This window comes from Arctopsyche grandis, chromosome 8, assembly GCF_051622035.1.
Source record: "Arctopsyche grandis isolate Sample6627 chromosome 8, ASM5162203v2, whole genome shotgun sequence".
Classification (NCBI taxonomy): domain Eukaryota; kingdom Metazoa; phylum Arthropoda; class Insecta; order Trichoptera; family Hydropsychidae; genus Arctopsyche; species Arctopsyche grandis.
In genome coordinates, this window is record NC_135362.1 from 15,128,882 (window position 1) to 15,150,629 (window position 21,748).

Below are 21,748 nucleotides of genomic sequence, written 5' to 3' on the forward strand. Positions count from 1 at the left end.
GTGTAATAACAGGTGTTAAAAAAACTAATTAACGCTAAATTATATTGTGACTGATGTTCCTCTTATTTCTTGGTGATTAAATCAAAATAAACATATGGTAGTTTTTTAATAGCAAAGGAAAACATTCTTGTCACACGCTTGCTGCGTATTTAATTTGCAATGAGGTAAATGTGCAATCGAAGACGACGCACTTGTATACTTTTTATCAAAGACTGTAGTGATATCATGAAAAGTGGTCGGCCAGGGTTGCGACGATGTGAATGTACTATATTTTAGTAGATTTTAAAAGTATGAACTGTGCTTGTATATGACATTTCTGCGATATTTTTCAAATTTTGATGAATCGACTGTTTCAAATATTTTCATCAAAACATGTCCATAGTTTTGCAAAAACAAACTGACTTCTTATTTACGAGTGGAGTCTCTCAGTAACGTATGGGTCAGTTTTTTTGCTGCCAAACTATAGAACTCAAAGTAAATACCGAAATATATTCAAAAATTCACATTCCTAAACGAAAAATTATTTTTTTTTAGAATATTTGAACATTTTTATTGAAAATATTACTGAGTTTATTTGAATATGTTTTAATTTTATACAAATAATTATGACTTACACCTATATACCCTGGATTATAATAAAGTCATAAAAAAATAGAATTAATCCGTGTAAAAAAAAAAAGACTTTTTTTTATCACAAATTCGTCTTAACCAATTCACATTTATCCATCTAACATACCAAAATCCTACCAGCAATTTGTATTTGCAAGAGTTCAAACCATTTTGTCTATTTATGCAGGTGTATGAAAAAAGATTCCTTTCCCATCATTGGTTTGTTCAACGCTTTTTTTTTATTGATAACAACCAGGGCCACCGAGAGGAATCCCCGGCCCTGGGAAAAATCATTTCGGGTCCTGACAAACTAAAAGAAAATCTTAGATATTTTTAATATGCAAAAAATACCTGCATGTTACTGGCTATTTTTTTAAATAATTGAATAAGAAAGTATGATATAACAGGTATGATTTCACATGAAAACAGAATGCGTAGATCGAAAAATAATAAGCATTTGGTATTGAATAAATGCATGTGTTTTTATATAGAATATCAATATCGATGTATTTATTGGATAACCCTGTGTCGGATGTCCCGACATGGGGCCCCTTGTATATTATATTCTACTCCATTTAGACAAAGCGTCTCAACTAGTATAAGCAAACATAGGATTCACTGAGTTCATTGATTGTAATCTGGGAATTAGATCCATGCATTTGGATGCTCACAAATTGTCAAAAATTCTATACGTATAGATCGACAAATCCCAAGAAAGCATTCGGGTTAACTTGGCTTTCCCATCACAATTTTATTCTTTACCTTGACTTCAATAAGTTATATTTGGTTTTAAGAGGTCAAATAATTTGAAGTTCTCTACATCCTATAAAAATTTATATTTCATGGGGCAATATTAGTGACTAATTCGTCACCATGGTAGAATTATTAATTAAGAACGTTAAATTCATATTTAGTGGATTTCAGTATAATTATAATTATCAAAACTAAAAAAAATTCATAATTATAAAGTTGCTCATATGAATATACATATGTATGTATGTAAATAGTTACTGTGTGTATTTAATGCAATGAATTTACAATTTTATCACATATGTTAACATTTTTCGCTATACTACGTAAGTCCATCCATCAACTGTGAAGAAAGCATACATAGATAGAAGGACGAAGTTCTAATTGCGTAAGGAACTATTAGTGTTTTTTTTTTAAATGATCGAATTTGCAATTTGGGTTCTGGTATGAAATAGATACCTTTTATCAGAAATTTTAATTGTTTTTTAAATATGCCCTTTCTATATTTAACCATTTTGTTTAGGTGATTTGGCTCCGTTAATTATTTGACTAAATTGAATTTTCAATGTGATTCCCATTCTACCAGAGCATGTTGACAACTTTTCAAACGTTCTAATTTTTTATCTGCAAAAATTGAGTTCAAATCACATCTAAACCACTTTTAATTGAAACCAGCTAACCACATTGAATTATGAAAGTTTTATATCTAGAGTTTTTGCAATTTGTCTGTATAATTGATTCTTGTGCAGATTTTCATACTTTGTTTAAAGGCCAGAAACGACAAACCTGTTCAAATAATGGTGCTTCACCCAACATAAAAAATAAACTATTGATTTTCCAACAAAATTAAACCCTCAGTGAAAAAATTCTAGCAACTGGGGCAGATGGGGTATGTAGTAATAAAAAGATTAACTAAACAATTCAACTGCCTGTAAAACCGCTTTAATGTTCCAAGAATTTAATTTTGAAAGCAAGACTGCAACTAGTTAAAAACTCCAATCCATAATCAATATCATTTATTTTTTTCTGTAATTAAAAGACCACTTTCAAGTTCATAGTCTTGATTCTACCAATGCAATAAATACGCTTTTTGGGAGATCTTTAATATTCAAAATCGATGATTCATTCTCGTTGTAAATGAAGTTCTATATATTTTACTTATACGTACATACATGTACACATCAAATAATTAAAATACGATATAACGGGATTGAAAAGAGTGGAGTCGTTCAATTCTATCATTTATAATCTAAAATACTAGAGCTGACCCAACTGCCCTGATTAATATTAACGATAATCCATAAAATTTACTGGCATAAACCCCTCACAATAACCACCAAAAGAATTGATTTTAAATGAGTTTTTTTTTCTTAACATCCTAGTAGTTAAAATAGCGAATAAAAAAAACAACTTGACTATTGTATATTAAATTTTAATCATAATCAATGAAGTTAGAGAGTTCCCAAGTGTAGTTTGAAAATTGATGATATTTAGGAATCCAATGTACATAAAATAAAAAGTAAAATTACACAGTAGATGTGTATTTGTTTTTATTGTTTTTGTGTTGTTTCATACATTGTATAAATAAAAAAAATTAGTTCTTAAAAGAAGAATCCTAATATTTTTCCTCCCAGATGTTTTCTTCTGGCTTCTTCGTGGTCCATAATACCACCACTTGTTGTCAAAACAATGTATCTGCAATAAATAATGCGCACATCACATATACAATTCAGAAAACACATTACAAGTATGATTATGATTATATATTGTAAAATGTGGTTGAATGAATTTCAATAAGACTATAATTCCACAAATTAAATCAACTAACGGATAGAAACTGAGTATTTTGAGGTTCAAAGATTTTAGGCAAATAAGAATTGGGATTTCAAGTTTGAAATATATAAATAGGCAATTAAAAAATTGAAGATTAGTTGGTCTAATAAAACTAAGCTTATTGATAAATATTTATACTCAAAACCGAACCATTTATCAAAGTCTACAAGTTCAGAAAGGTAACCACATGGTGATTATTTTGTATTTTACAACATGCTTTAATATTTAAGGTTAAAATTATGATATTGATATATAAAAAATAAACATACCCAAACTGTCTGGAGGGTAAAAGATTGTTAGTCCATCTTTCAATATCTCTAATGGGTACGTCGAATCTGGGTGAGATGACACCGCATTTGTTTAATCTGCCAGTAAGATTTACAACAATTTTTCCAGCACGGTGATCGTCCACTATTTCAAATTCCCCGATGTACCCATGCTTCATCATCACAGTTAGGAAACGCACGATTACTTTGGAACACGGCCGAAGTAACACTTGCCGTTTCCCTCTCTTCTCGGCATTGTTGATAGATTTCAAAGCATCACTCAATACGTTCATCCGCACCATGGCTGAAACAAACCAACAGATATATTATAGAAATGTACATATACCAGAAACGAATAAAGGCGAAGATTGGACGGAATGAATTCGTTGAAGGCACTTGAGATAAATAAGAAAGAGCTCCCGGCGACCCAAGTTAAATGTTGATTCGGCGGACACATAACCTCAAAAAGTGCCCGAATGGAAAAGGTCGAAAATACACTACAACGGTGAAATAGATGAGAGAATTATTGGAGGGCGGCCATTAGGGATGGAGTTTACCGCTAGTGGTGGTATTGGAGTGGTGGAGTAGTGCCGATCGCAAGAAACAATGTGTCAAAGGGCATATGTGTACACGTCGGGACGGGCGAGTGCCGTGGTCTCGAGTCCGCGCGGGGCCCTCCTATTCGCCCAAGAATGGATCGGGGAGTCGCGTCACGGCTCTCTCCAGCGTTTTCACCAGAATAAACCAGTGGATGGCTTCATTTCAGTGTGGATTACCTGCGGTGAGTTTTGCTGCGGCGGGCGCACCTTACAGGCCGGGACCGCAGGGTTAAAGGAAGTGGCCGTTAGGTTGTCAGCACTGACTTCGCTTTGACGTTTGAGCGCTTTCTTATTTATAGCTAAACACGCTCATTTACGACCATATTCGATCGTACAAAATTCAATACAATACGTGAAATTATGGTAAACGGACTACTAGTCATACGTAAACCAGTCACAGGACAACCGGTCGCTCTAGATCGGTCACACGTGATCACCCGTCACATTAAAATTGGTCACGATAAAACTGGTCACACCCTAAAATTGGTCACGACAAAACTGGTTGACCGATTTTAGGGTGTGACCAGTTTTATTGTGACGGGTGATTACGTGTGACCGATCTAGAGCGACCGGTTGTCCTGTGACCGGTTCACATTTGACTAGTAATCACCGAACCGAAATTATATCAAAGTAAAAATAAATTAGGTAGGTACTGCTGAAGCTTTTGAATTCATTTAATTAAATAAAGATAATATTTTAATTCTGATGTTCTAATTTTAAAAAATTGTAAACTCATATTTTACATATTACATATATAAATTGTACTAATTATATTTATATATTATTACATATATAATTTAAAGTACAAGTCATTTATCACACCCCCCCCCCCCTCATTAAATTAAGATTAAGGCCTCCCTTAAATATTATATGTATAATTTCTTATTTTTGCTTAAGAAATAGTTATTGAAAATAAAAAATAAAATTACATAGGGGTGCCAATTTTTCCTTTTGACTCGCATGACAAAATGTCTAGTCCCGGCTCTGATATAAATATAATGTATTTTAATACAATAAAAAAATCAAAAGCATGTTTTGAAAATTATCGAGCGCTCTCATTCGTGAAAAGCCATGATTTAAATATGAAAGGTCAGTATTTATATTTTGATTTCTGATTTTTACATATATACCAGGAAAGCCTAGCAGGTAAACCCCCATGCGCCTTCCTAACCAATTACAAAAATTGCAGATTTTTTTATTACATAAATCGCTGTATTTCGAGCTGCTCAAGAATCCGAAATTAAATATTAATTAATTATTCCATATTAACATCTATGAATTTAGACTTGTACATAAATCAAATTCAGATATTGTTTACATAGTGGGTAGGAAGGTTTTTGCCATTTTGATGGAGGAACCGTTTCAACAATGATATCAGATAAATTGGAAAACTTTGATAGGAAGCGATCGACTCGGAGTCACAAATATCCAAGTCTGACCAGCAACATTAGAGATTAGCACGGGATCGAACCCGGTAACCTCTCGGTGCTTAGCACAAACACAACCACCGAGCCATACTGTTGGCTAAACGGCCAGTATCCATCGTTCAGTATACAAGCGGTCAGCATAAATAATAAAAGGTCAGTATTTATATTGAATCGTCTGTATTAATGTTAAATGGTAAGTTTTGTTTTAGATGAATGGCCAGTACTACTTTTTGGTTATTATCAACAAAGTTGATACGATCTTGATAGACAATCCAAACCAACAGGCATTTCTATTTGTTCTGGCGAATGTGCGTTAGATTTGTGAACTCTCCATTTGTTATTTATACTGACATTTAATAATATAATACTGACTATTTTGTAAATAAAATACTAGCCGAAAACTGATTTATGGAAAACGGACTACTAGTCATATGTGAACCAGTCACAGGACAACCGGTCGCTCTAGATCGGTCACACGTGATCACCCGCCACACTTAAACTGGTCACGAGAAAACTGGTCACAAAGGTTGTCAGTTGCGTGCGCGCCGTTTTGGGGAGCGTACGAACTTTTGAAAATTTTCGCAAAAGTTCTATTTACATGTCGCTTCTTTTCCCTGACAAATACGATTGCAGAATTGAAAACGATGACGGCGAAAACATAATTTATATATAGCCCTCACTAACTCGAGGAATGTGATTGGGTTAAAAGTTTTAGCGGTATAACCTCCATCCATAGGAACGTTAAAGCATGCCGCAAGAATAAGACAACGAACTTCGGAGGTTTGATCATCCTGATATTTATTGTATAACACAAATATAATATTTTTCAAATATTTACGTTCTATTGCATTATTTTTAGGAAAATGTACGTGAGTCGCTACAGTGCTATTCATAAATCTAAATCGTGTCCAATAAAAACCAAAAAATTGCACTGTGGTACACAAATCACCATCTGTATAAAAATATTAACGAGCGTGCAAAGAAAACACATCTTATAAAGGTATAATTGAATTTTATTTTTATGTACTTAGATTGTTTACCTTTGAATTTGTTAGTATATATCAGACGTCGGAAACCCTTTTTTGGCTGCGGGTCAACATCAACACAAATATGACTGAAAATGTTTTGGGTCAGTGGGTATTTTCATTTTAAAATAGTCTTGGTGAATAATAAGATAAATTTTATTGAAAAAATAATTACAATATTTTAAACTTAAACGATTTTCATATATAACTTGTAATGATAATATTAGTAATAAGTGACGGAGCACCGAGTTGAAAACAACACTTTTGAAGATGCTATATGAAGCATTGGTGGTATAGAATAAATATATATGACTACACCTAAAAAGATTGTATGACTTTTGACAATACAAGGTACCCGATTGAAAAAAAAAATTTACATACCTGAATGAATTCCTTCAATACTTTGTAAATGGCTTCCAAAACTAATAGAAGAAATTTGGATATGGTGCTCTTTGGAACTCGGTTTAAATTTTCGAAGCTGTGGAAATTGTCATCAATCGCCGGGTAACTCATTACTATTTGCAGTTTTAATCATACACATAAAGCGACTCTCATGATAGTATCAGTTCTCTGGATTTTTGGTCTGATCCGCTCCAAGAGAAATCCAAACTGTTCACTTGTTAATATTATGTGATCCCTGTTGAACTTCTGAAAGAAAATTACTATACAAACCCAACTCACCGTACCTTAAAATCTAGTCGCCTTCTTACGTCTTCTGTTCACTGAACGGAGAGAGTTTGATGAATTTCTAGTTCTCTTATCAACATGTTCACGACAGCAGGATATAACTTGCAGAACCAGATTCGTCATTTTGAAATTGTCTGGGTGGCGATGTGTCAATCACATTTACTGGGTGCACTCATATAATGTCAACTCGGTATAAACAATAATTTTATCAAAATATAAAACTCCAATGTGTATTTTTTATTTTTTCAGAAGTTAGAAGAGAAAAAAGAAGCATATCTAATGTTATGTGGAAGATCTACCAAACACTCAATCCCACATATGTATATGTATTATTACTAAAATAATTTGCCTGTTCCAAAACATGTCTTGTTTAAATTAAAAAAGTATTTTTCATGAATTCTATTTTCCCACTACTATTAAATTATTATTGTACCCTGTAAACCCTTATAAATACTAATCACTACCCTTGCCTATATTACACCTTTCGTTCAAACTGATCTGTGATTGGTTGAACCCAACCAGCAGATTATAAATATACATATATGTATACTAGACCTTTGTTAAGTCACTTGCGATCAAACTGCCTAACTTGTATTTATAATTCGAGACATATCGTGTATCTGAAAACATGTAAATATGAATCTCGTTAATATTAACTGCAATTGGAAATAAAATATAAGCATAACGGAATTGTATTTATGATTTTTGTAAACACCGACTCTTCCCCCGTAACACTACATTGTTTATCATGATAAAAACACGTGTGGAGCTATGAGCTCCAGAGATGCTGTGCTTTTTGCTATTCTCATATCTGAACGTCAAACGACTTCAGATATGAATATACTCAAATTTTTTCATTGCTGAAAGAGGCCATCTGAGGAGTTGGGCTTACCACATTATTTCATGACAAATGATAGCAATGCAGAACGATTATCTCTAAATAATGTTTTTCCGAATGTAAAGTTGTTACTATGCATCTTTTCTGTGTGGGGCTGGCTCTGACTCAAAAAATTAACATTTAAAATAACAGAGTGAAGCTTATATAAAAGGACTGAACTATTTTATTTATTCATTTCATTCAAAAAATTATATTATGCAAATAATAATACCCAGGCCCTTGAAACCTTCGAATTGGCTTAGAATAATGTTACATCAGTAATATATTTAATATATTAAAAACATTGGCGACTAAGAGAATTTTGGTGTTTGGCTTTAATATGCAGAAACTAAATAAATAACTATTCAGAGTTGACGATCAGAATTTTCAAAGAATAAATCCTATAATGCTGTAAATATAATTAAATGTACATACACATGTATGTATATTAAAATTTATTTGTTTTTTACTTCCAATGTTAATGATTGCATGAAATTCTTACATACACTGAATGTACTTACTTTTTATTTATACCCATTTTATAACCAATATATCGGGTTCCATGTAAATTTTTAGTGATTTTTTTAGTCGCTATTATTATTACTAACAATTTTATACTGTGACAAGAAAAGTCTATCTTAATAAAATCGTTCAAGTTGGAGTCGGAGTCAAATCATAAATTAAAGTCGGAGTCGGTAAATTTTGACTTCACAGCTAGGTGATAAAGAAAACTTACCTTTAGCCAGAGCAGTCTCTTTCATTATTTAACTAAGCATAGGCATTAAAAATTAAAAATTATGTGAAAGAAAAAAACAGTTTTTATGAAAATTGAGAAACGTATTTTTTGGAAATTGTACATAAAATGATCATAAAAAGTGAACTAGTAAAAATTAATGTGATAAAAATTTGTTATTAACAAAAAGTGGAAACCATTCAGAAAACGAATAATCGATTTGATTAAGATTCATAGCATGGTCTACACATTCCAAGCCGGGTCCCCCCTAAAAAAAGTTTCAAAATTGAAAATAAATATTTTTCACGATATACATTAAGGAGTAATAAGATTTAGGATCAAGTCATGATGTAATAAAAATAATAACTAAGGTATCACCAACAAGTTACTACCTAAATATAATTACAAAGTACGAAGACGAAATGTCGAGAAAACAAGTCTAGAAATTTCAAGGCCTGGCCTAGGCAAATTTAGAAGGTGGGGGGGAGGCGTTAAATATCTCTCCCTCAAATGCTTTTTTTATTACCGAATTTTTTCTATAAATGATTTATTTAGCAATACAATGGAACCTCGATTATCCGGACTAATTGGGGACGAAGGTAGTCTGGGTAATCGAAAAAGATCACAATTAATATGGTAAGACGTGTACATTCAGTATGAATAATTTTTATTTGTCTACATTTACATATATAATAATATGAAGATCAATATTAAATTATTCTTTATTGAGAAATTCAATTATGGATTTTTGCTTAAAGTTAGTTGTTCTTTTTGAAACTGCCAAATCGCGAATACTTTTTATATAATAATGGACCAGGTATTGGCTGTCCACATAAAAATACACTCTTTAACTTCTTGATTTCCTGATTTTTTCATAATTTTACCCTCAGAGCTTCCATCTTCTGACATTTAAGAATCAGTAAACTTTATAATTTTTTCACGTTGTTTTTTTTATATCCGAGATCGTTAACGTTCCAACATTTTTATTTGACAAAAACGTCCTAAGACACCGCTTTTTATTAAAACATTGGTTTTATCTCATTTGTCTTTTAATGATAATACAACACGTTTTCTTTTCCATATTGGTAATATTAAAAATAAATATTTAAATCTCGATCAAGTTTTCAAGAAACATCCTTGAATAATTTTGAAGATAACAGTAATTTCTCCTTCTTATTTTCGAATTTTTATGTTATGCATTTCAAAGCAACAAAATCGTAAAATTTATGTTTGTTTTTAACAATCCGGATAATCAATGTTCTACTGTACTGCTAGTATAAAGTTACACATTCTGTCAAAATAATAACAATATTAATAAAGCCACCTATCGGGCAAAATTCGAAACGAAGAAATGAAAGTGCTAAAATATCTACTAGATGGCGCTGCGGCGGGCACAATGCGCCAAGAGAAACAAGTTGTTGAACCGGTTACTTGCCGTCACCAGTCAGTTTGGTTCGAAACGTGGTGGTGCGTGGTCGCGTTCGTACGTCGTCTCGACCACTCGACCACTCGACCACTCGGCAAACTTTTTTCGAAGACTATTCGGCCACCGCGGTCGCTCAAAGTTCACCGTCGATTGCCAATCGTGACTTGATCGCAGTTTGAGTGGTGTCGGATCGCGACTCGCGACTCGCGACTCGCAACTCGCGACTCACCGTCATACAGGTGTGTTGTGGCGGTGCGACTCCTGGCAACGGCCTCCCTGCCCGCCTCCATCTCAGGTGAACGCTAAACGGTTCGTTCAAGTTTCACCAAAGTTCCGCGAGTGCATCGAATGCACTTCAAAGTGCACTAGTGTGGTTTTTATTCATTGTCACTTCTTGACTTTACATCTCGTTTCGAAAAACGAAACCCGCTTTTTGAAACGCGACACGTTCCGTTCCGTTCCGTTTAACCTGAGCGGTTACGCATAGGTATAGGTGTGTGCGGTGCGAAGATCTCGTTGCAAATTGCATCATTTAATTATGCAATAATATAATCTATACGACTTCCTAGAACGTTTCAATGGATGTTTTAAATATTGAGCGGTTCGATTTTGCTCTTCGCTGCAACGTAACGATCTTTTGAAACCGTTGTGAATTCGAATGTCGGGTTCTTTTGTTTTGTTTTGAATGCGTTTCACACGTGCGTTAGTTCACTGCATGTTAGGTGTATATATATTTAATTTAAGATAAATAACTGTTTGTTTAACAGATTTGGGTTTGTTTTAATCAGTAGATCAAATAAGGGATGAATCCAATAACAAACCGTACTAAACAATTTGAGGTTAGGCGACTTGTAACTTGTAAATTTCTATATAGATCTTTTAGAATGTCCATTGTATAAAAATTTGAAAATGTTTATATTTATACTGATTTGAATAAATATTGGTTGACTTCATTGTCGTTGAAAATTTGACTAAAGAAAATTTTCGTCCGCGGCGCATCTTTTTCAATTTATAATTTTTTTTCTGGAAATGAATCATATACAGCCATTCACCATCCATTGCTAGATGGAAACCTCTTCAACAAACTTCCATTCGTCTGTATTTTGAGCAACTCGCATCCATCTCATTCCACACATTTTTCTTATTTGATCCACTAATCTCCTCTGTGGCCTTCCTTGTACCCGTTTATATTCTCTCGGGTATCTTCGGGGCACTTCTTTCGTTCTTCTATTATTTATTGCCATTTCAGTCTCTTCACTATATCAACTATTCTTGTTATCAGTAAAAGGCGACTAGTCATCGGTGCAATGGTCACAAAAAAGGGACACTATTGTTAATTTCTTAGAAAAATCATGCTTTTTTACTCTCTTGCTTTGAACACTAATGGAACGGTCTGTTGTTATATGAAACTGCACCGAACCTTTACCGAAGTCTAGTTATCAATAGAGTAACTACAAAAATTTGGCCCGCATGCAAAAGTTACCAAAGGGAACCCCCCATTTTTTTTAAATTAACTTACAAACTTTTAATGTCTTTTTTGTTTTGTTTTTAAATGTACAAATTCTGCGATCACATATTTTAAATACATTTTCTGAGCTTCTTCATGTTCAATAGTTATTATTGAAAGTTCACCAAGTCTAGATTTATCGATTAAATTTCTTCTATAGACGACGAATCCAAATCAGAAAAAAAACACAATAAAACAGCACGGAGACAACGACTCACAGCTTTACTCTTTAATTTTGGGATATAAACAAAATATTAGTATTTAACTAGCGCTTCAAAACCGTGATGATTTATGATATTTTTTTTTTCTATACATAAGATTGTTTTCAGTGTAAATTGATTTTCTTTTGTGCATTGATAACTTTTTTGTTCTTTAAAATATATATGTATTAATATTTGAAGGTCCCGCATGTACCGCATACCCCCGCGTCATAGAAATTACACCACTGAATTGTCAATATATCTTAACTTTCCGTTTATTCCATTTTATTCCGTTTCCTATCGCGTCTCATGTCAAACATGCAACGTTCCATATTTGAAAATAGGTGTATATTTGGAAATCTTATGCGTATTATCGTATATATTGATCGTGTTCTGCTCGACTTAATTTGTTCTAGTTAGATATGTCGGCAATCAAAGAGCTTAAATCCACGGCAATAATAAAAAAATGAGATTATTCAATCATAAAAATGCTGGTTTTGTCATTGGTTGATGTTTTTTCGTCTTTGATTCCGTTTTGCAAAAAAAGTCATCAAACCATTGCATAATGTGCGTTTATTCTATTCATTGTTGCGAATGATACATCTTCGAATTGAAATTTATTAAATTACATTCTATGTACATATGTTGGTTTGTTAAATCCAAATAAAGCGCACCGCACACACTAATCGTTGCATATAATTAACCGGTTAATTAAATTTCCAGTCAACAATGAAGTGAACACATATGTAGTAAAGCAGTCCGATGATGGCTATCTCATGTGCTAATTAAAATTTCGGCTGAAATCTAATTGAATTCAATATAACATGAATGAAACCAGTGTTCGGACAAGTTCCAATTTTACTCATTCATCGAAAAGGAACATGGAAGAGGACGAGAGACGTCCGAGTTCGTTGCAGTTCAACAAGAGCACCCATTTTAGAAGAAAATCGTTGGAGCTTCTGCTGACCCTCATAGTTCTGATCATCGTTCCCTGCTCGGCACACTCAGGTATACATTTTTTTCGATTCCCATTTTTATTGTATCAAATTGTACCGATTAAATTGGCAGGTGCACGTTTACTACGAATTCTTTTGGAAAGCGATAACCGTTAACAATTGTTGGGTATTTGTTATTCATGACGATTTATTTCTACAAATTAAACGTTACAAACATTGTGCAAACATTGAAATTATGTATTCATCCGCCCATCCGTTATACGTGACGGACTTCATACTTTGGGTACAGAAGTTCACGACTTTTTTTTAAATCACAGTTCTTCAACGAAGAAGATATCCATTTTCTATTCAGACGCTTACATCTCGACTGCCAGGACAAGTTGGCCATTAATCTTTTCAAGATGTATGAAGAAAACGGGAAGAAAAATTCAACTCCAGAAGACAACTGGCAAACAAACAAGCGACCGGCTGGTAGTACGTGTCGAAAATATATCCGAATGTACCTGAATGTACAATGAAAGTATGGTGGGGTAAGAGGGTTCATCCCATGGGGTCGTCGATGTGAAGTTTGCCAAACCTCCTCACCCCTCCCCCCCGAACCTCGGCGTGTCAACTTCGACTTGGTTGCTTTGTTGTATAACTTCCGCGAAAGGCCATATCGGAAAATAATTATGCAAAATAATTAATTATATTCCGCGTTGTGTTTTATGAAAATTGATCTGGTACCGTGACTCTTGACTTGGCTATAACGCTCGCTCACTTTTGAATCGTTTGCCCTTTCGCTCGATTTTTGATTTTCAAATTTGCTCAGTATTAAAATATCCCGTCAGGCACTAACTGGACTCGGACGGTGACGGATTATTAAATGTTCTCGAATCACTATTTAATATTACAGATGTAATCGTCTCGGAAGTGTCTGCAATAAAGAAGATATTTCAAACTGAATGTTAATTTCGGTTGCCCTTCTGATCTGAAAGGTCTAATTTAGTATATGAAGATAGATGACTTTCCAGATAATTTCTTCTCGTTTTTGATAATCTCACATTTTCAAATTTCTATACTATATTTATTCAAGTCAGCTTTTGATGATATTAACCTTTGAGACTTCTGAAGTACATACATACATATATCGTATACAAACATATTGAACAGAGGAAATAAAGAGATGTGTGAAATTAGGATGCAGTGCATTCGGACGAATAAATGCCGTTTTAAAATTAAAAATGCCTGAAGAAAAATGATGCCAGTACCAGTGATGACGTACGGATGTGAAATTTAGACAATGAACGTCAAGATGCTACACTTAATCCAATGCACTCATAGAAGCATGGAGTGCTGTATGATCGGCATAACGGAGATATTAAAAATGGAATACGTGGTTGAGGAGTATGACAAGGGTAGGGGATATAGTGGAGAGATTGGAGATTGAAATGGCAATAGGTGGGTCACGTAGCTAGAAGCATGGACAAAAGAAGTGCTACAATGATACCCGAGAGAATCCAAAAGGGTTAAAGGAAGGTCGCAAGGAAGATGGGTAGACGAAATTAGAACAATGTATGGAGTGAGGTGGACGAGTGGAGGCGTATTGTAGAGGATTTCCTCCAGCATTGGACGGTAAATGGCTGTAAATGATTTGCTTTGCTTTGAAATTTGACGTATGTACACATGTATTAAGTATACATATTACATTACAATTGGAAGTTAAATTGTTTTACAAACTAAATTTTAAACACATTTTTATGAATTGGCGATTTATACTTTTTCGCTGCGAAATTATTTAGAATTAAAAAAAAATATTTGTAAGTATCGATTGTGTAAGACTACTAAATTGTTGCATCAATGCAATTTATTGCAATATGTGATGAAATATGACGCATAACTGTCGAGTCAATATTTACCAAATTTCGCAGTTAGCCCATTCAATTAAACGCTCTTTTCATTTTGCAAACTAGAACGTTTTAACTATGTACGAACATTTAAATTGGATCGCTAAAACCTTTCATAAATTAATTTCACTTTCATCCATATTACATGACTTTTTATTATACTTATTTTTGTAACTCTTTCTCAGCCGTCGATAAATCAAGTTATTGTTTTCGGATTTGGGGTCAGTTCTACTTTTTTATCGCCGATTGTATAATATAACGTAATTTTTGTGAAACTTTCGTTCTGTCGCGAAATATACGACTATACGACCCATAGGAGACAACGTGGTGTTTTTAAAGTGTTACATTATTTTTTTTAGAGTAGGTAATTATGCTCATATTCATGAAGCATGCTTTAACGCTGGGAATACTTTTCCGCGTAAGTTTAATATTCGTAAACTCACTATGAGGGGGGTTATAAAACTGACCAGGGTGGGTGAACACCACTGCACTAAGTGGTCAAGGGATGTGAATTTGTATGATGGTAAAGTTTGCACATACATACATACATATAATCATACACCTCGATTTTTGCCATGCATTGATAATGATAAGTGTTTCTAAAGTTTACACCTTCTATGTTTTATTAGCTGCAAATGTGGAAGCACGCTTGAGGATCTTCTCCTTCGTTGTCTGAGTTGAACGCACTTCGATCCCTGTCGATATTAGGAATAAAAGTGGTCTCCTCCATATGGTGAATCGCACTTTACCACACAGAGCTCGACTAGTTTTTATAAGGTCGTAGAACCGGTCCTGGGATCGATTCTGCCGTGGTCTCCAACTGCCATGCTTGATGCATTGTGCCTCTGATGAGGAGAGGTCGTTGTAACTGCCCCAACAGCCATTATGCAACGTTTAACCGTTTGTTACGCATGTGGAAGGCTGATTTACAACTGGTTGCTTCCAAAACGCCTTCAACGATCGACTTCTGGATTTTTTCGGGCTACGGAATCACTAATGATTTCCTAGTTCTGTGTATTATACATTTTGAAATTCCTCCCACTTTCACTCTGAAAATGTTACGCAATCCCTTCTTTCATATACAAATGTACATATACATACATATGTATGCCTTGGTGTACCTATGTATATATAAATGTATGTATACCTAAGTTAATTTGGTAGTTTCTTTGATGACTTTGTGTCGAATAAAATACCAGGTATGCATTTGAAAAAAAATATGCATCGGTGCTATTGAGGACCGGATTGCCAAAGAATCGATTGACTTATGTTTAGGTGTCATACAAAAAGAAATTAGCTTGATGATAAACGATGCCATGATAATGGCGACTAAAATCACTGTCATCGCGCTCAAATGGCGTTCAACTATCGAAAGCCATTTTTTATGATAATTTTATCCAAAAATTGACATATGTATTTTTATCGAAACCGTGTTGATTTATGAGTGCTGTTTGTATAAATATTCTTTTCAAAAGCACATAAGTAGTCCATACATCGATTAACACATTGCTTGCCAAATATACTATCGTATGCGGATGGATGATGGCTATTCTTAACTTAAAATTTCCTTTATAAATTAATTTGAGAACGTTTTGCCATAAATTAAAATTTATTATTATTATTTTTTTAGTTAGATTTTGTTTCTTTTGAAATTAATATTAATTTTGCATTACTGCACTTTTTGACATTAGTAGATGGTCTAAAGCCATTCACCATCCATCGCTGCATGAAGGTTTCTTTAACATGCTTTCAATCGTCTCTGTTTTACGCAACTCTCATCCATATCACCCCATACATTTTATTAATTTCGTCTACCCAAATTCCTTGCGTTTTTCCTTTTTCCCTTTTTAATTTTCTCGGGTTTAATTCTAGCACTTCTTTTGTCCATTCTTCTAGCTAAGTGACCCATCCATTGCCATTTTAATCTCCACTATATCCACTACCCGTGTCATACTTCTCACCCACGTATTCCATTTCCTCTCTCTTCGTTATGCCGAGCATACAGCTTTCCTTACTTCTTTGAGTGCATTGGTGTAGCATCTTGGCGTTCAATTTCCAAGTTTCACATCCATACGTCAATACTGGCACACCACATTGATCAAAGATATTTACTATAGAGCTATACATATACATAGTAGAGTAGAGGTCCAGCATTGTTTCATATTAGAACTAGCGGTACTCAAACCCCGAACCTCCTCTTCGCGAATCGGATGCAGCGATCGTCCAGCGGAGATATTGGGGTCATCGAAGAGGTCATCGCTACGCCAACGGTTTATTTTTACTTACAGATTAAATAATTAAGTGAATTGTTTAATCTCTGTTCGCCAAGTCTTTCAAAAGAGGAATAATTCAGTAAGTCGCGTTCCTTCGGGAGATCGAGAAACTGACCGTGCTGACTTCCGGCCAGAGGTTCTATCGCAAAACCAACTTTCGTTTTACGACCTGTTATGGATTCCACAAACTATCCTAACTTCGTTCGCAATGTATTTTTTTTCCTTTAATTGGGATTCTTTTCGCGTATTATTTAATGCTAACGGACAGCGATTTTATTGCCGATCCCGTTTGTGCCCGGACTTCTGGATCAGGGTCGTTTAACTCCGCGAATGATACATTTTTATTTATAAGAGTCATTTTATTTCTTATTTTATCATAAGAATAGTGAAGGCATATATTTAAAATACATGGGTGTCGGATTCAATTTTTGAGTTTGAAACATTCGTTAGATATTATATGTACATTGTATTTATGCCCTCATTACGTTACTAAGTATGATGTCTATGTTTTTTTACGATTTGTTATTAGAAACCGCTCAAGTGTCGATAAGGCACTGTTTATAAATCGATAGTCGTAAATCCAATTGAACTTGATTTCCACATAACGTTTATTCTTGGGAAAATTTACGACAGTGATAAAATCAGAAGACAATGTGTTTCAGAGACACTTTTAGCCGTTTTTATATCAATTTTATACGCGGTTAACCCATCAATTGTACGAAATCGATCTAAACGACCGAATTCGCGTTTGTGCTAGGTCAATTCCACGTTTAGAAATATATAAAATAAAATCTTTTAGTTGAATATACCTACTACATAATATGTACATATATACAATGTATGTAATACAGCACGATAATCTTCTTACGTTTAAAAGTAAATTTTGACATGCTAGATAAAAGCGTATTTATTTTTGTTCACATTACAAATCCATACATACATACGTGTTATAGAAAACAGTTAGCTGTCACAGTTAAGTAAAGTTTTACAATGAAGCTAAAAGTGACTATCATTCGAACAATTCACGGGGAGAGCAACTTTTCAATATTGTGAAATTTATATTTACCAGGGCTGTGGAGTCGTTAAAAACTAATAAAAACCTAAAAAAATGTCTCCGACTCCACAATCCGAACCTGATTTTAATTTAATTTCAAAATGTATTTTTTTTTTCTTATTAAGCCAATTTTCGAATATCCATGGTTGTAACACCGGATGCTGTATATGTACACACATTTATTTATTTATTTAAAGTTTAAACCACTGTAACGTTACAGGAATTCCTAATGCGCCACATTAGTCAAAATATAACATAAAAGAAACAAAATAATAACTATATAATACATATATAATACATATAGTGAGCTGATCATTATCATTTACAGCTATTTGCCACCAACTGCTGGATGAAGGCCTCTCCAACGCGCTTCCATTCGTCTTTGTTTTGAGCAACACGTATCCATCTCATTCCACACATAATTCTAATTTCATCCACTCATCTCCCCTGTGGCTTTCCATGCATCCTTTTACATTCTCTCGGGTACCATTCGAGCACTTATTTAGTCCATCTACCGTCCGTTCTTCTAGCCACGTGACCCGCCCATTGCCATTTCAATTTCTTTATTCGAAGTTTTAATTAAACCTTTTTTATTTCCATATTTTATATTTTTTATTTATGAATAAACTATGTGATACTAATAAAATGTTACTATTTGGCATAATGGATTTGTCAAATATCTGACCTCTCTTGAATGTCCTAAACATGAGAAAAAAAATAGAAATAGATATTCATTTGCAGGGGTCTACGTGACTTGACAGAATGTTAAATTACAGAAAACGCAAATATCGGAAGGCAAAGATCGAAAATCGAAAGATCGTAAGTCGAAAGATAAAAAAAAAATGGTGCATGGTAAACGGTACATACTCACGTACACACTCACTTAATTTGCGCGAGCAGGATACAACAGGAACAAGAGGAACATGCTTTTCCTCCCGTATTCTGCGCGCGCACATTAATACGGGAGGAAAAGTCTGTTCCTCTTGTTCCTGTTGTATCCTGCTCGCGCAAATTAAGTGAGTATGTACCGTTTACCATGCACCATTTTTTTTTTGATCTTTCGACTTAAGATCTTTCGATTTTCGATCTTTGCATTCTGATATTTGCGTTTTCTGTAATTGAACATTCTGTCAAATCACGGAGACCGCATTTGCAGATCTGTGTCTCAGATCTGCAAATATCGTTGGGTCAATCTTAGTGAGTAAGTCATATACATACATATGTACATTATTAATTACAAGAATAAATGTAATTTAAACGCAAAAGCGAAGTTGGAGCGTTCGAATTTTTAACGAAACCACGACTGCACAGCCCTGATATTTTTACCTTCATTGAACGTATTGTACATTGTTCATACATTTACGCAACGTGATATGCACGGGGTTTTTGAAATGTTTATTTCATTTTTGCGGCAATATCGATTTATCTCGATTGTGAAAGGAAGCCCAACAAACGCAACTCATCAATACGTTAGTATGTATGTAAAATTCCGTTGGTTTTTTTTTTTATTCATCTATCGTCTTTGTCACGTCATCTCGATCGACTGCAGCTATGTACATATGTACATACATAGATGACCCAGGTGTAGGGGCCACACAATGAGTCACTCATCCGAATGGTATTTCTTTGTACAACGGTCAAACCTTTTTAATGTCCAATGTCAAGACGTGGAAAGTGTATCAGATGACTCGTTAAATCCGCTGGTAGGGCTATGTGCGAAATATGTCAAGGAAACCAGCTCGTGACGCTGGTGCTGGGGCGGGTCTCGCGAAAGGCCGCACGTCGTACGTTCGTTGGCTTTCGTTTACCTGTGTGTGTGTGTGAGTCGACCAGGTAGGTTTTGTCGGTGGTCGATGCAGCCAAGTCGTCAACTACCTGCCGTGCACCTCTGTTGAGGACAAAGACAGGAAATGACCGCCGCAAGGAATGCTGGACGGCCTTCGCGAGACCCGCGGGACGATTCACCGCAGCGAAATGGCCGACACACCTTTCCGTATGAATGCGGTGTGGTGTGGTGTTGGGTGCGTGAGCGTATGTCCAAGTTATGAGCTCAAGTCTTTGACAATTTGACTTGCCTCCACATTAGGTTTGTTAAAATTTGGTTCGTCTTTTGATCAGCGGTGTGTGGTCATTTGAACTTTGGACTCTTTAGGAGAGTGACTAGTATGAGTTCAAAGAACAGACCATCGATTTAAATATACGTATGTATGTATGTACATATGTATAGTGAGTTTTCACCTGATTCTCTGTTTGGATCTTGGTATGTACTACCAAACGGTACATTTCCCATCTCTTGGTCGTTTTGAAGAGACACTTTCAATCGCATTCCCTTCGAGAATTTTCTTCGATGTAATTTCTCCTAAATGGATAATATGTATATATGAACACGTATCGTGTCTACCTCGTTCCACCAACTTGCAATATTTCAAGACACGTTTTCGAGTCGAGTTTGTATATATATAAAACACATATGAAAATGTTTTACACAGTGAAATACTTATTTTACGACATAAACATTAGCTATTAAAAAAATATACGGACAATTTTATTTTAAGCGATTTTTTTTTATATTTTAAAGGTGTGTTAATAGCTTAAAAATTTAAGAATGCTCACAATATGTCTCATTTATTAAAGATATTACATACGGTTACCTGACAACTCGTTCACAGATTTTCCGTAAACCGAGGATGCGCTCTAGGCATTACGTATACGGCCATCTCTTTCTCACCCCGTCTGTTCACCAAGATCTCGTTTGCTATGCCATTACGTTTGCAGCCATCTCTTTCACAGACCGTCTGTTCACCGATAACAGACGGTCTGTGAAAGAGTAATGTAATGTAATACGTAATGCCTGGAGCGCATCCTCGGTTTACGGAAAATCTGTGAACGAGTTGTCGTGTCACCATTCCATACATGTATGTAAAAAACATTTTTGTATAATATATACAAACTCCTGTTTAACCACTTCATCGCCATAAGCACACCGGTGCGCGCTCATTTTTATTTAAGGCTATGATAACTCAAAATTAATTTTGGTTTCTTCACAGTGACATCTAAAAATATCCTGTGATACTAATGAAATTGAAAAAAGTCAATATTTTTCGTTAGTTTGTGATATATTCAAGAGGTAGTGGCAAGGGTTGGCACTAAACACATAATCAAATAATAATCGAATCGGTTTCTTAAACGCGCGGCGATAAAGTGGTTAAGCAGACGAAAAGTTGAGAAAACGAATCTCGAGATATTGCAAGTTGGTACAACGAGATACCAACAAGATAACCATTATTTTAACTATCAATAAAGTTGGAAGAAAAGCGATTCAGGCGTATTTCTTTTTTTGTGAGTTTTAATATTCAAAAGGTGATGAGATATATATGAGAAGTAAAATTTATGTCATAACGCGGAATCTTATTTCATCTTTATATTTCCTTACGGATGGAATTTTTTTATAACGTATGCATTTTTTGAGGCCCATCACTGTAATCAGATCGACAGTCGCCGCTTATTGTAAGTTCGATCGAATTTGATCGAATCCGGTTTTTTGCTATTCGCAACCGAAACATTGTTTCAAACGAAATTACTATGAAGTATGAAATTGTTTAAACTCCATTATCGAAAATGCCCCGTTATTATTTATTGT

At 34.5% G+C, this 21,748-nt stretch overlaps 2 protein-coding genes and 1 long non-coding RNA gene across 4 annotated transcripts in view; 2 read left to right on the forward strand and 1 right to left on the reverse strand.

Annotated features, from left to right (window-relative positions):
- Window positions 1-2,892: 2,892 nt before the first annotated feature.
- LOC143916028 (small ribosomal subunit protein uS8A) lies at window positions 2,893-4,364 on the reverse strand. Of its 2 annotated transcripts, none has more exons than XM_077436884.1 (3): window positions 4,235-4,364; window positions 3,462-3,762; window positions 2,893-3,054 (listed from the first exon to the last, which is right to left on the reverse strand). In XM_077436884.1, exons 2-3 carry the CDS (start codon window positions 3,758-3,760, stop codon window positions 2,961-2,963), a joined length of 393 nt encoding a protein of 130 aa, XP_077293010.1. In that variant the 5' UTR covers window positions 3,761-3,762; window positions 4,235-4,364; the 3' UTR covers window positions 2,893-2,960. The 2 variants fall into 2 exon arrangements, with proteins under 2 accessions (XP_077293010.1, XP_077293011.1); XM_077436885.1 differs by having other exon boundaries at window positions 4,016-4,324.
- Window positions 4,365-5,906: 1,542 nt separating this feature from the next.
- Window positions 5,907-7,890, forward strand: LOC143916029 (uncharacterized). Its single transcript, XR_013260938.1, has 3 exons — window positions 5,907-6,264; window positions 6,344-6,484; window positions 7,446-7,890. It is a non-coding gene; the product is annotated as an uncharacterized LOC143916029 (long non-coding RNA).
- A 2,362-nt stretch (window positions 7,891-10,252) lies between these two features.
- Window positions 10,253-21,748, forward strand: part of sdk (sidekick cell adhesion molecule) — a 123,932-nt gene continuing 112,436 nt past the window's right edge. The window contains exons 1-2 of the mRNA XM_077436158.1: window positions 10,253-10,541; window positions 12,663-12,947. Of these exons, the coding sequence (XP_077292284.1) occupies window positions 12,764-12,947 (184 nt within the window). The 5' untranslated portion in view covers window positions 10,253-10,541; window positions 12,663-12,763. The remainder of the gene's footprint in view (window positions 10,542-12,662; window positions 12,948-21,748) is intronic.

Coding starts and splice junctions, on each gene's coding strand:
- LOC143916028 (XM_077436884.1), bottom strand. CDS start 3,760: ATGGTGCGGATGAACGTATTGAGTGATGCTTTGAAATCTATCAACAAT. Junction 3,055..3,461: donor TTACCCTCCAGACAGTTTGG/GTATGTTTATTT, acceptor TATTTATTGCAG/ATACATTGTTTTGACAACAA.